The 15,769-nt window shown below is 42.4% G+C and overlaps 1 protein-coding gene across 1 annotated transcript in view; it reads left to right on the forward strand.

Annotated features, from left to right (window-relative positions):
- Positions 1 to 33: 33 nt before the first annotated feature.
- The window catches only part of SUCLG2 (succinate-CoA ligase GDP-forming subunit beta), a 263,193-nt gene continuing 247,457 nt past the window's right edge, over positions 34 to 15,769 (forward strand). The window contains exon 1 of the mRNA XM_077858123.1: positions 34 to 161. Within this exon, the coding sequence (XP_077714249.1) occupies positions 78 to 161 (84 nt within the window). The 5' untranslated portion in view covers positions 34 to 77. The remainder of the gene's footprint in view (positions 162 to 15,769) is intronic.

A 15,769-nucleotide genomic window follows, 5' to 3' on the forward strand; every position in this document is an offset into this window, starting at 1 on the left:
GCGGGGCCTCGGGCGCTGGGGGCGGGGCGTAGGGGCGCAGGGGCGGGGCCGCAGGGGTGCAGGGCTTCCTGTCTAAGATGGCGTCCCCCGCAGCGGCGCGAGCACGGACACTTCTGCGGGAGCTGGTGCTGCGGCCCCCGCTGCTGGCGGCCCGGTGGCAGGTGAGCGCGCCCCGCGGCAGGCGCCCCGCGGCCGTCCTCCCCGCCGCCTCTGCCTCCGCCTGCGTCCCGGCGGCGCGGGCGCTGCAGCACCTGGCTGCGCCCGGGCGCTCTGCCTACTGCCCCAGCGCCCCCGGCCCCCCCCGAGGCCGGTGCCCCGGTGCCCCGGCTCTGCCCAGGGCGCTGCACGGCAGCTGGCGGGGCGCGGCGCGGCGCGTCGAGAAGTCCTCGGGCCTCGGGCGCGTTGGAGCCCCGAGGGTCTAGCATCCGCGTGGCCGGCTCTGCCCGGGAGACGCCTCGCCCCCGGGGCGCGCGGCTTAGACCACGTGACGGGCCGGCCCGCCCCAGCCCGGCTGGGCTCCGCCGCTCGCCTCCCCCGGCAGCTTCCTCCAGGGTGACCGCTTTTTCAGACTTGAGGGCGCTTCAGTGGGTCGCACGGGCTGAGGGAGGAAAGTGGGAAACGCGCCGCCCTCTAGCAGGGAGCAGGGCTTCCCGTCACAGAGGCGGCCGAGCAGAGCCCTGCACGTCCCCCCCCCCCCCACTTCCTCCCCGATTGCAGGCCTCGGCTGGATGGATGCTCAATACCTGTTGGAACTTGCCTTCCGCTGGATCTCACCTTCTGCAGGATGGCAAGAGTGTTCAGAAGGCTTCTGGGGAGTTTTGAGTTGGCGTTGACTCTTGGAGAAGTCACTCAATTGCCCGGTTTCTGGTTCTCCGTAAATAATCTCTTTCCCCTTTTATTTTTAAGGTTTTTATTTATTTATTCATGATAGAGAGAGAGAGAGGCAGAGACACAGGCAGAGGGAGAAGCAGGCTCCATGCAGGGAGCCCGATGCGGGACTCCATCCCGGGACTCCAGGATCACGCCCTGGGCCGAAGGCAGGCACTATTCTGTATTTTTTGTATGAACTGGAGATTGAAGCTAGTAACAGATTTTATTTTATTTTTTTTTTAAAGATTTTATTTATTCATGAGAGACACACACAGAAAGAGGTAGAGACACAGGCAGATGGTGAAGCAGGCTTCATGCAGGGAGCCCCATGTGGGACTCGATCCCGGGACTCCAGGATCACACCCTGGGCCAAAAGCAGGTGCTAAACCGCTGAGCCACCCAGGGATCCCTCTCTTTCCCCTGTTAAAGAAAGGGCAGGTGTGGGGCTCAGCCATACACAGCAGCGTCCTTGTTCGTTTTCCCGTTTTTGATTTATGAGAGGCAAATTATCACTCATGCAATTTATTTATTTGTTTTATTTATGTTATTTATTCATGAGAGACCCAGAGAGAGAGAGAGAGAGAGAGAGAGGCACAGACACAGGCAGAAGGAGAAGCAGGCTCCATGCAGGGAGCCGGACATGGGACTCGATCCCGGGACACCAGAATGATGCCCTGGGCTGAAGGCAGGCGCTATTCTGTAGTTTTGTATAAACTGGAAATTGATGCTAGTAACAGATCTTATTTTATTCTTTTAAAGATTTTATTTATTTATTCATGAGAGACACAGAGAGAGAGAGAGGCAGAGACACAGGCAGAGGGAGAAGCAGGCTTCATGCAGGGAGCCCAACGTGGGACTTGATCCCGGGTCTCCAGGATCACGCCCTGAGCCAAAGGCAGATACTCAACTGCTGAACTACCCAGGCTCCCCACTCACGCAAATTTGACCAGGATATGTATAGTATAGTTTTAAGAAAAAAATGAAAAGATAGCTACTAATGATTTTTTGAGTTACTCTAAGCTTTGGCTAATTATAACATATGTAAGGTTTCCCACCCCCCCTTCTCTTTTCATTTCCTGACTTCTCATTTCTCTGTTTTTGTTAATGTAAATTTAAAAGGTGCTAATAGGTATTACTGTAATATCCTTAATAGGCACTTGACAGTATGGTGGGATAGCGAAAAGGAATGGCAGTTTTGTCTAATTAAAATCACTAATAACTATTGTAATAGAGTAAGGAGAATACCTCCAGGTGATCAAGTCCTATTCATTATTTAAGTGTTACAAAAAACAAGAACTGTGGTGCTAACTATGAGTGTAGACTTGAATTGATGAGAAACACGGGGCCCAGGGCAGTGAAAACTCAAGCAAAGCAAGTAGTTGTGCAGAGAAACCCAAGCATTTAGCTGAGGTGTGGCTGGGCTTTCTGCCTAACCAAGAGATGAGAGCCTGGACGCCACACTCTAGAGAATCTGGTTGGGGACAGATAGCCTTGGTTTGGCAAGAAGACTAGGTGAAAGGATCAGTTACGTCACTCCCATCTAGGTGCCCTGATTTACATTACTTGTGGTTGACCTGTTATCCTGGAAACACAAGGTTTCAAAGATGAGAAGTTTTTTGTTAGAGATAAGTAGATAGTGTCCAGGACACTCTTGCAAGCTTGGCACTAGCGAGCATCTAGTCCAACCAGCTCATTTCACAGGTGGAGACCTCGAGGCCTCAAGAAGTTCAATACTTGTTCAAGGTTATAAAGAGAGTTTGTGGCAGAGCCGATTCCAGAGCAGTTTGCTTCTATTACACGAGGCTGTTGTTGGTGAGTGTAGACTTCCTCATGAAAATGTGTTATGTCACTATTTAGAGGTTAGTCTGCATGCCAAGTAGCAACTATATCATATCCAAGTCCTCGAAATACTGACACACTTTTATTATTTCTTTATAAACATCTTAGAATTGACAATAATAGGTGAGCATTGCTCATGACTTGTAAGGGACTTTTCAGTTCTTGGATACTTCTTTGTATTTGCTCCATCTGCGTCTCTTGATATTGTGCCTACATATTCCCTTGGCGGTGCCAAACATTACAATTGAACATGACCCCCCCTTTTCCCCACAAAACTTAAGAATCCTTAGCGTCTCAGGAATTTCCTGTCATTCTTGACTCAGACCTACTTTGTCCTGGACCTTGTGCAAAGCTGTTGGGTGTATGGAGGTGAAAGGTCCAGTTTCTGCTTAGAGAAGTAACTCTAATCACTCACAAAGGTACCCCAAAAATGATAATTTAACCCCCCCCCGTAGTTAAATTTAACATTTGACACCTATTCCTGAGGTATAATGTCATTGAAATTTTTTATTTACTCTGCTCTTAGCTTTAGTGTTTCGACTTAGGATTGATGTTATATTTTTAGAGGGCCCCCTTTAGCCATTTCTTATTTTACATATATTTTTTATTCAGCCTGTACCTAGGACAGGGCTGCTCTAAGTGCTCTAGAACCCACTGCTCTGGGGTTCATGAACAAAGCAGGCAGAGTATATGACCACATCATACTTTATTTTCACGGGGGTGGGAAAAGGCTAGACTGTACATACATAAATAATAAGATGGGTTCAGCCAAGGACAAAGGCTATGAAGAGAATAAAACAGGATCATGGGATGGAGAATGAATAGCTTAGCCAAGAAGGGTAGTGTAGATTAGATGGTCAAGGCAAACCCAATTTGACAAAGTGGGTTTTGTCTTTTTTTTTTTTTGTTTTGTTTTGTTTTGGCCTAATTTTTTTTATTGCAATATAACACATGTACTAAAAATGTACATATTCTAAATGAACAGCTTGATGAATTCTCACAAACTGAACATGCCCAGCTCACCAGATTCAGATCAAAAACTATTTTGCAGTATACTCAGAGGGGCCCCTGGTGTTCTACCTATTGCTACCTCCACCCTGGAAAGGGTAAACAGTCTCCAGACTTACACTACCATTCCATGGTTTTGTTCCTTTTTGTACTTTATGTAAAAAGTGGAATTATGCAATGTGTACCTGCATTCTGAATATTATGAGATCCTGGAGGTAACTTTTTGACTTTTTGACAGCTAAGTGACCTGAGTATTGACAAGTACCCAGCCAGGTGAAACTCTGAGGAAGAGTATGTTAGGCAGAGAAAAGAGCAAGTGCAAGGGCCTTAAGGTGGGAGTGAGCTCAGTGTGTTCAAGTAGTTAAAGAGGGAAAGTGATAGTACTAATAGTCTGAGGTAGGCAGGGGCCAGATCATCTGGGGATTTGCAGTATCTAATAGCTTTTTTTCCCCCCTCTAATAGGAGCTTTTAAGAGCCTAGACTGGTTAAGTGACTTGCCCAAAGTTACCTAGTTTGTAAGGAATGGTTGGATCTGACCCTCAATCCTGGCTGCTAAAGAAAGACAAGGCATTTAAGATGGTATACTCATTATAGACCTAGGCTGGCTTTGAAACTTTTAGAGGGAATCTTCCATGAATTCACACTCCAGTAAAGATCTAACCATTGTTAGGGGTCTTTTCACAGATAAAGGCCATGTTGCCATGTCCAAATAGCCAGGAGAAGAGGGTGCTGCGTTACATGGCAGTGTAATGTAGCAAGTCATGGCCACAGTAGGCACAGAGATGAGCCCATTCCATTGGTCACGTCTTAGGCGAAATCTTGGTTGAGGGGACAGAGTTTAAATAGTTAATGATAGTTCTAAACATGGTATTGTTGCCTTTTTGTGTATTTTCCCTCTCTTAACGGCAGGGCAAAGTTCTTGGAGTTGCTCTGTTTTAAGAGAAGCAGAGACACTATGAGAAACACTGCCTGTCCGATCCCCAGCTATAGAATTGTTGTGTGGTTCTCTGTGAAGCTCAGAGCTTCTGTCCAGGAACTGAGAGAGGAACACGTACTGTTGGAGGAATCTGCTTGAACCTGTGCCCCTGCTGTTGTATACTTCAAAATGGGTGGCTCCAGTTGATTTTCTCCTCTTTCAGGAAGTAGTTGGAGAAAGATGGATGCATGGCTTTTAGAAGTGGAGGACTACAGGTTCTGTGCAAGTCCTTATCAGCTAAATGAGTCTGTATTGGAAGTTGTGACTTACGTATATGTGCCTTCTTGCCTAAAAGAATAAGGATTTAAAAAAATCACATTTAAAAAATTTTTTCAAGATGAAGTACAGTTGCAATTTCTACCATTAGAAAAGGAAATCTATCTCAGATAATTTAGATGCTAAACTATTGACCTTCTGTGTAGGGAAAGCCCTTTAAGTGTTCCAAATTGGTTTTGTTTACCGTAAATGAAACTTATCTTTTTACGGGCAAGTGATGGAGTGCACAGACCCAGAGTAGTGAAAATTTTGCTGCCCCTGTATCCTAGCCCAGTTCTGCAGGCACAATGCCCAGAAAGTCACTGAAATAGTATCTCATAATTTGGGGAGAAAGAGAAGTTATGTAACTAGCCTGAGATCACTTGTCCTTCACTTCTCTTTACTACTCAATGTGGAATTGTCACTTGATTTATTGCTTTCTGTTACTCGATGGAAATGTTTTGCCTGAAGAACTGGAGAGATTTGTACACATTTGAGCAAATGGTAAAATCAATATACTAATGAAATTTTGGGAAATAATACTCAAGTTAGTCTGGTGAAGAAGAAGTGGGGAGGCATTTCAGGTGTAGTGGGCTGCAAGCAAAGGCAGAGGGCAGAGAGAATGCGGTAAGATTAGAGGACTCATTGCCACCAGTTTGGTATAGAGAAGAGAGAGGCAGGTGAGTAACCGAAGGGGAGGGCTGATGGTGATCTTTTAGGAAAAGGAGGAAGGAGGATGAGCCGTACAAAGCCTGGAACTCAGCACACATAAAACTCTGTAACTAAAAACAAAGCAAATATTGTTCATTTAGTTCATTTTCTGAGCATTAGTCTGTGCCCAGTGTTATTTGGTGTAAGCTCCCTGAAGGTGGAAACTATATTGATTCAGCTCTTCAGTGTAAATCCACTGCTTAAGAGAGTGCTGGGCATAGAGATGCACTTCATTAATGAATGCTGTGTGGCTGAGTGAATGCAAAAAGACGATTCGGGGGTTCTCCTCGGGGCCTCATCATTTGGTGGCAAAATTGGCATTTAAACCAATAATTATACCAGGACATTGTGAGTGCTGCAGTAGAGCTGTGTTGTTGGTCTTCTAAGACACTGCTTGTTCATGCTTTGGGGTACCTGCTGTGCCCTCCCCCTGAAACACTGTTCCCTCTGATCTCAGACAGTGTTCCCTTCCTTCATTCACCTCTCCAAGTCAATGTTAAATCTCCAGACAGGGCTTTTTATTTTATTTTATCTGATTCTCCCTCTCCCCGGGGATTATTCTCTGCTCCTTCCTTGCTTTATTTAGTAGTTTATAACACTTTACCTGATGGTTTACTCCGTGTTGTTTGTGTATTTATTTATGGTCTGTCTTCCTCTCTCGGCTACAAATATAAGATTGTAAGCTCTGTGAGGCCAAAGATTTTCTTACACACCACCGTTTCCCCAGCTGGCCTGACTAGGTGTAAGTTAGTAAGCTTTTGTGGTTTCAGTGAGAGGGTAGGGACGGAAGAGCCAGAGGCAGGGAAAGTAACAGGTTGAGCAGTGATGCAGATTATTGAGGCAAGAGAGGAAGGAAGGGGCTGTGGAAAGTCTATTTGTGAAAGGGTTTTCATAATAGGACTCTTCATTCTACATGTGTGCAGAGACCTGTGCAGAGGGATCTCTACCCATTATTTCTTTAACCCTTGCAAAATTACTGCAGAGTAGATTGTACTGTCTTCGTGATACATATAAGGGAACAGTCATAAAGGAGTCACAGAGTCACTTACTTAAACCACAGTGCCAGAGAGTCACCTGCCTCATGCTGACAAACCACATAGGCTGTTAAAACATTAAACTGTATTGCTAAAGGATCCTGTTTGGGTAGAACCATCCAGTTATGCTGATTGCTTACATTTATTTCCCCATCTCTTTGCCCCGAGTGGCAGGCACCTTTGGTCGTTTGGGCTTGTGCTGACTCAGGTGTACCAAACAGTGCTGCACGGTCGTCTTCTCCAGGCTCTTACCTCTCCTCCCCTGGCTTCAGAGTCTGGGAAACAGTAACAGAGGAGCAAAGGGTATGAGTTCTGTGTTCAGATAGAACTGAATAGATAGACCTAGAAATCCTGGGTCTGCCAGGTTCTTGCTTTGCAAATTATTGAACTTGGCTGAAACTCTATTGTTCTCTGCAAAGGGATAATTCTCATAGTTACAAAGAGTATGTTTGACATTGTAGTGATATAGTTGGCTCACAATGATTATTTCTCTTACGGTGAATTTGAAGCTAAATTTACTTTCATTTTTTTTTTAACCTTTATTAAGCTAGAGACATTTTCCATTTTCGGATCTGATAAACTTGTATTGTTTGCTGCCACCTCAGGGTTAGGCACTGGCTTGGTGTTTCCATATGTTTTATTTCACTTAATCCATGCAACAATCACGTGAGATAGAGATGATTATCTGGGGAACTTGAAGCTCAGAGAATCCAAAGCCAGCTTCCTGCGCCCCAGGTTGTTCATTATTGCATGATGGCATGAAGTGAAGGTCTGTAGAGGCCCAAGGTGGGGAAGGTCACATGGGGAGCTCAGTTGCACCATCCTGGATGTGGCTTATTCCTGAAATGTTTGCACATCTTGGGGCTGACTTAGTAGTGATGGCTTCCGGACCTGATGTGCGTCAAAGATTTGATGTGGGAGGACACTTAAAGAATAGACCGTAGTCAAAACATATACCAAAGAACAACTAGCACATGTCCTTTGCTGTCTGCCCAAGTGCAAAGCACTGCTGTTAGGTTTCAGGAATGCTGGAGAAGTTGTGAAATTGCGTTGCCTTTGTAGGCGGGGCTTTGGGGAATGCTTATGGAGGATGGAGTTTCCTGGTATTTTGAGTTCAGACTTTGGTCAGTCTGCTGATGTCATGGCCAGCTTTTTGCCTTTTTCTAGAGATAGTTCCAAAAGTAAAGTGCTTTAAGCACCAGTCATGAAGGCATAAATTTCTAATGTTTAGCTTTAGAATTTATTTTTATTTTAAAATATTGGAGTGATTTGGTGTAATGTATAAATCAATCCTGGAGACATCGTAAAGCATTAGGAGTAGGTCTGTGTAAGTGTGGGACCTGTGAGTGTGGGTGGGATGTGGATCTGTCCTTTCTTTTCTCCACTTCTCCATGTGCTTGATCCATTTCCATTTTGGGGATGTGGGTTGTGCCCAGGGTTGTGACTCATGGGCACTGAGGAATTTCAGGAGGGATTTTGAGCTGTCTTGTGGATTTTGAGGTGGGAGAGAAGTCAGAGATGAGGCTGGAAACCTAAGCAGGGACAGGCACCATTCTGCTGATTCTGGTGAGTCTGGTAGTTGAGTCAAGGTTTGTTCTTGAGGGCAATGGGGAATCATTGAAGAGTTAGATAGTGAAGCAACAGGGTCAGTTTTATGCTTTAGAGTACCCTTTCTGCAAATAAGATGAAGAGGGTTTGAGAAATCCAAGCATGGAGATACCTGGGGGACTGTTGCACTGATTCAGTGCCATTAGTAATTATGTCAGGAGACTGTACATAAATCAGGACTGGGATCAGACTGCCTGAGTCTAAGTCTTGCCTTCAACATTGATTATTTTTGTGACCCGTAACAATTATACATTTTTTTAAAGATTTTATTTATTCATTTGAGAGAGAGAGAGAGAGAGAGCGCGCCTGAGTGCAAGCAGAGGGAGGGGAAGAGGAAGAGGGAGAGAGAGAATCTCAAGCAGATTCAGCTCTGAGTGTGGAACCCGACATTTCACAACTCTGAGATCATGACCTGAGCTGAAATCAAGAGATGGATGCTTGCCCAACTGCACCACCCAGGTGCCCCGACAATTACATATTTTATTATAAGATTAACTTTTTCATGTTTCAATATTTCTGAAAATTGAACTTTTTTGCACACTTGTGATTGACATATTTCTTTTTTTTCTTCCAGTGGTGCATAAAATGGGAGAAGATGGGCACTTGAATCAAAATTAGCTTGACTGCATAATTTATTGTTTATTGCCAAATTGAGATACTTGAGAGTGAATGTGAGCCTTGTGAGTAATTCACTAGGACAGCAGGTGTAACGGAAACAAAGACCGTCTCTGGAAAACCTCAACTGAATTGGACTAAATGTCGGTAATGGGGATAGGACAGAAAGATTGGCATTATTAGGGCAATAGACTGGGCAGGAGCCACGGTTTCCAGGCTGGGTCCCCATTGCTGGCTTCTTATCCTGTGCTGAAAGCAAAAAAGGTGATAAGAGGCTGTTTACCATCCCAGAGTGGAGAGGGTGTGAGGATTCACTCTAGTTAAAAAAAATCTCTGCTTATCTCTGCTTCTAGAACCATGTACTTTGTCCCTATGCCCAAGTGTTCCCTGGACACCTTGTTATGGTCTCAGAAAAGGAACATGCAAATAAAACAGAAATAGAAAACCTCATAAATCTGCCCACTTTACTGGGCACAGGTTTCTAAACCTGAACACAGTGACAGTGACAGGCTTTTCCAAGTCCCAGGCCTTTTCTGATATTAAGGACATCCCAGCCCCTATTGAAAGGATGCAGTCTGGCTTAGTTATTTCCCTTCTGTGCTAGTAGTCTTGTGTGGGTGCTGTTGCTTCTTAAGTCTTCTTTGGTTGAAAGAGACCTGCTTGGACATATCTCAAGGAAAATAAAAGTTTATTGAAAGGGATGTGTACTAGAACTCAATACTAATCTTCCTTGGTGTTGGCTCTTTTGTGATTATTCTGTAGTGTAACTGGTCACTTATCATGGTTACATCTCTATAACTTCTACCTGCACATGATTTTTAAAAATTTTTATTTAAGTTCAATTAATTAATATATAGTATATTCTAAGTTTCAGAGGTAGAGTTTAGTGATTCATCAGTTGCATATAACACCCAGTGCCCATCACATCATGTGCACTCCTTAATGCCTATCACCTAGTTACTCCATCCTTCCAACTGAGCAACCCTCAGTTTCCTATAGTTAAGAGTTTCTTAAGGTTTGTCTCCCTCTCTGATTTCATCTTATTTTATTTTTCCCTCCCTTCTGCTATGCTCCTCTATTATGTTTCTTAAATTCCACATATGAGTGGGTGCCTGGGTGGCTCAGTGATTGAGCATCTGCCTTCGGCTCAAGGCGTGATCCCCAGGTCCTGGGATTGAGTCCCACATTGGGCTCCCTGTGAGGATCCTGCTTCTCTCCCTGCCTGTGTCTCTGCCTCGCTCTCTCTGTCTCTCATGAATAAATAGATAAAATCTTTAAAAAAAAATTCCACATATGAATGAAATCATATAATTGTCTATCTCCGGTTGACTTAGTTCGCTTAGCATGAAACCCTCTAGTTCCATCCAGGTTATTGAAAATGGTAAGATTGATTTTTGTTGTTGTTGGCTGGGTAATATTCCATTGTGTATGTATATATACCACATCTTTACCCATTCATCTACCAATGAACATCTGGACTCTTTTCATATTTGGCTATTGTGGACATTGCTGCTATAAACACTGATGTACTTGCACATGATTTTGATTATCCATTTCCTTGTCCACTATAGCCTCCTGTCCCCAAAACATTATCCAGTTTCTGTCTCCCATAATGTTATACTTCTATTAAGAGAATCTCATTTGTCTAGTGCATCCTTTTGTATTCAGGTTTGGATCACAGGCCAGCTGAAAGATCAGCTGTTTTGCATAAGGTATCTTCCTCCGTCCTACAGCACATGGCCGATGTGGGGAGCTCTTAGGAACAGCATCATGGCTTCCCCAAGTAGCAGAGCTCAAGGTGCAGTGTTGGTGGGGTGGCCTGATCCATTTAGAGCATCATGATATTTTCCATCATTCATGAACTGCTGCTAACCTATCTTCTCTTTAAGATCACATGTTTATGGTTGCTTTCTTTTTCACATTTCCAACTTTCTAAAGATTTTCTTAGATTCACCTTTTTGATCTGTGTTGGACTGATTTACCAGACTTGCAGGTGATGGCAGTGGCCTTTGTTTTTTAGGCTGTTTTCTTATGATTAAAGTGAAAAGTATTTCTCAGGAAGGAATAATTAAATGGGAAAATGGGATGTGAGAAGTCAGCTCATTTATCCAAATAGCCAAATGAGTATTTTTAAGACACATAGAACAATAAGCTTCATACAGGCCCAGAAAACACTTCTTCGGCTTTGTTTGAAACAATATTCTGAGTTGAAATAACTCAGTTTCTCCTGGTTTATCTCCATTTTATGCTTCCCAAAGAGAATTTGTTTGGGTCTTTTTGCCACCACTCAATAATGAGCTGCCTTATTGGGCAGATCTTTTAAGCCACCTGCAGAGGCTGCTGGGTCCCACATCAGTCCCTAGTATAGTCAGCTGGAATTCAGGGGGAAGGATTCATTTCATTCAAACCAATGGTCTTGTGAAAATTATTTATGTATTTTACTTGTAAGACACTTTTCTCCCCCCACATTTCAACATCTCTGAATTCCAGATATGTTTTACACTTGTGTCATATATTGATTGGCAGTTTTTTTCCAGTGGTACATAAAAGTGGTACAAAAAAGTTGTTGGTTGTTAAATTTGATGAAATTACCCTGTGCCTGAGTTTCATCATCTGCAAAATGGGAAAGTAATACTGACCTGTCAGAGTTGCACTGAGCATTCACTGAGCTCATGCACACCATCTTAGCACTGTGCCTTAAATTATCAGTAAATATCAGTGATTGGTTTTGGTATTATTATCACTAACTATGGTCAGAGAGGCTTTATTTTCATAAAAAGCCCACTTAGATCTTTTCCCTACCTTCCCTCTAAATCTTTGGTGCCTCAGTTTACAAGGAAGTTGAGCCATGGAAACAGAGTAGAGAGTCAGAAGAATCAAGGTAGGCAATAACATGAAAGAAGAGTGAGAGGCTCCTTGTGGTGCCTTGTGTGTGCTCAGGAGTAGAGGAATGAAATGAAATCTCTTGGGAAAAGGACTTTCCTGTCCTGAATACTGAGTAGGAGTGGAGACCAGATTTTTAGCCTTATCAGAAAATATTAGTTTTCGCCTGATCAATGGAAATATCTTCACATTTGTATAAGGAAACTCTGGTATCTTTTGCTTGTTGCCACCATCTTCTGATCCTCCTCTCCTAATTGCTGTCAAGATGCTATAGTTACAACTACCTGGACTTTGAAGGACTTATTTGGGCTACCTTACCTTTGAAAGGGGAGGAAAACTACGTTTAATATGTACTCTCATTCCACTCTTAGGGCTTACATAGGCTTTAAATAAGTAATATAAAGAAAGCTGAAAGTTATTAATTATTTTTGATTAAGGGGATAAACTCTTAATGGCGAGTGTTTCTTTGATACAGTTCAGAACTCTTTTAAAAGTGATATATCATTAAACTTGAAACCAACAATACAAAGAAAAGAAGAATGAATTTTTCAGTTAACTTTTTTATAATTAGCATGAAAAATAAATGTGCTATTTGGCTAATTAGAAAAATCAGATAAATTTTGTGATAGCGAAGCTACAAACCAATTATCCTCACTAATTTAAAAATGATGAAGAAGGGTTCAATGACGAAGTGTTGAATAGGCTCCTTTGGAATGGAGGCAGAAATCTTATGATTGGTCCTTTGGGGAGGCTGAGCCTAAGGGTTTAGATTCTGATACCAAATCAGATGTAGGCTTTCTAACACCACCAAGCAATTCTCCAACACCAATTGGGTGTCCTATAATTCAACTCCATTCTGATGCTGTTTACTGGAGATAGCATCAGATCCTACATGTTAAGGACTAAATCCTAAAACCTCTGGCTCCTGCCTCCCCCTGCCCATCTCAAGTCCAGATTGTCAGGTGTGCTTCTGACCAACCATAGATTGGAGGTTCCCCTGATCTCCTCCTCCTCAGATTCAGTCAGTTTGCTAGAGCAGCTCCTAGAACTTACAGAAACATTTCACTTACTAGATTACTGCTGGTTTGTTATAATAAAGGATATAACTCAAGAATAGCCAGGCAGAAGAGATGCCTAGGGCAAGGTATGTGAGTAAAGTTGTATAGCTTCCATGTTCTCTGAGTGAGTTCACCAACTCCAAAGATCTCAGAATCCCATAGGTCAGGGATTTTTATGAGGCCTCATGACAGAGGCATGATTGATTAAATCTTTGGCCCTTGGTGATTGAACTCAATCTCCAGCCCCTCACACCTACCCTAAGAGGGATGTGCCTGAAAGCTCCAACCCTCTGATCACTTGCTTGGTTCCCCTGGCAACCAGCCCTCATCTCTAGATAGGGTCCAAAAGTCACCTTGTACACATAACAAGAAGATCCCTTTATCACTCTCATCACTTAGGAATTTCCAGGAGTTTTAGGAGCTCCATACTAGGACCATGGATAAAGACCAAATACGTGTTTCTTATTACAAATAACAGTATCAAAGGTACTTTTAGGATTGGAGCACCAGATCCAAAGTTCCTAGCAGGGCATATTGTGCATGTAATGGATGCTTTCTTTTTTATCCAATAAAGGTTTATGGTGAGGCTTTTATGAGTGGTATAAAATTGATTTTATAACTGTATTTTATATAAAATATAATTTTAATGTGGGGGAAAACTTACAGAGTTAAACTTCAGATACAGATGAGAGAATTATTAAGTTCCTTTTTCATTAAAGGGCTGCAAGTTGAGTATGACATTTCATTTATCTTAATATTGGCAGTATATCAATAATGTTATGTCTACAGTAATCCATGAGTTACAGTATTTCTTTCTTGAAGATATTTTGTTCTTTGCTACAGGATGAATCTATTTCCCCCCAATAAACTTCAAAGTCTTTTTTTTAATAGGTCAGAAAAGAATCCCTTTACAGGAACTTTGAAGTTTTAAATAAGCAACATTGTTATAATTTAAGTAAAATTAATTATGAATGCAAAGCAGTGTTTTTGTGATTGAATTTGGGATATTAGGGAAGTAGCAAAGGAACTGCAGTTTTGATTCAAAATTCGACCCTGCAAATGCCTTTTATGTCTCTGGAAACTTTGTTTTTGCTTTCCAAGTCTCTAAAGGTCCTAAAAATATGAATGTATACACATTTTACTTTTTATTTAAGAATTTTTATTATTTAATTTTCTGTTGTAAAATGTAACAAAATTGTCATTTTAACCATTTTTAAGTGTATATTTTTATGGCATGAAGTACATTCACATTAAGTACAGTGTTGTGTAGCCATCACCACCATCCATCTCCAGAACTTTTTCATCTTCCCTAACTGAAATTTTGTACCCATTACACACTAACTACTCATTTCCTTCTCCACCAGACCCTGCAAACTACCATTCTACTTTCTGTGTCTATGAATTTCACCACTCTAGAACCTCATGTAAGAGAAATCATACAATATTTGTCTTTTGTGACTGGCTTATTCTACTTAGCAAAATGCCCTTAACTCACGTCTATGCTATAGCAAGTGCCAGAATTTCCTTCCTTTTTAAGGCTGGATTATATTCAATCTTATGTATAAAAATGCAATGTTTATATGAATGTGTAATGTTTTGTTGATCCATTCATTCATCAATGGACACTTAGGCTGCTGTCACCTTCTGGCTATTGTGAATAATGCTGCTATGAGCATGAGCATACAATGAATATATATTTTGTGTTAACATTCTCCTAAGTAGAAATGTTGTCTGGTGTGTAGTTTGAGCTACATTTCCTATTTCCCATGCCTGGTTAAAATGTTTAAGAAATACCTTTACTGTTAATATTCTATTAAATATTCATATTCTTTTATTCTTCCAGTGAGTATTTGTTAAATGCATAATAGGCATGCTTATTAGGCCCTGGAGATGATGGGTTAGCAGGAAGCTTGGGCTTATGTGGCAGTTGTTGCCTTTAAGGAATGTATACAGTCTAGTCTGGTGGAGACTGCTGAGAAATGGGCAATTATAGGGAGAAGTGTTTGGTGTTCCCAAGGGTTTTGCCAGGCACTTTGGAATGCAGCTGTAGCGTTTCTCTGGAACTCACCCACACTGTGGCTGTTCATAGTGTCTGTTTGGATAACGTGAAGTTGAGCACAAGTAGGAAGAGGCTCCTGACATTTCTTCAGGACACTCATGGGCCAAGCCTGATGCTGTGCACTTGAAGAAGATTGTCTCCTTGAGTTCTTATAGTGACCCTGGGAGGTAGGTATTCTTATTGCCATCACCAAGCCCATTTTAAAAAGAAGCAAACTGTTTCAGAGACTTTACACAGAACTGTTGTCACAGCTGTTGTCCCACGCAACTCCTTGGGTTGCCACTCACATTGGTCTAGTCATTTGTGCCTTTCGTGAATTGAGTGGTATCTCCTCCAAAAACAAATATATGCCTTCATGGCCTAACCCGTAGTACCTCAAAATGTGATCTTATTTCGAGATTGGATCTTTACAGAGATTATCAAGTTAAATGAGGTTACAGTGGGCCCTAAACCAGTAAGACTGGTGTCCTTATAAAAAGGAGAATTTAGACTCGGAAATGGTGGTAGAGAGAACATCTGAACATGGAGAAAGAGATAATGGTGATGCTTTAATGAGCCGTGGAGTACCAAAGAAGGCCAGCAAACCACCAGAAGCTAGGGGAGAAGCATGGAACAGATTCTTCCTGACAGCCTCAGAGGGAACCAATCCTGATGACACCTCCCTCTCAGAACTTTGAGACAATACATTTTTTTGGAGCTCCACTGGTACTTTGTTCAGGCAGCCTTAGGAAAAGAATGTAATAATGCCTTCTGGTGTTTTGTGGTATGCAAGTTTCTTGATTTGCCTTGAGCTTTTCCACCTGGACTCTTTTGGCATCTCTGAGCTTTCCTAAAGATGCACATCTTTTATAGC

This window comes from Canis aureus, chromosome 19 (assembly GCF_053574225.1).
Source record: "Canis aureus isolate CA01 chromosome 19, VMU_Caureus_v.1.0, whole genome shotgun sequence".
Classification (NCBI taxonomy): domain Eukaryota; kingdom Metazoa; phylum Chordata; class Mammalia; order Carnivora; family Canidae; genus Canis; species Canis aureus.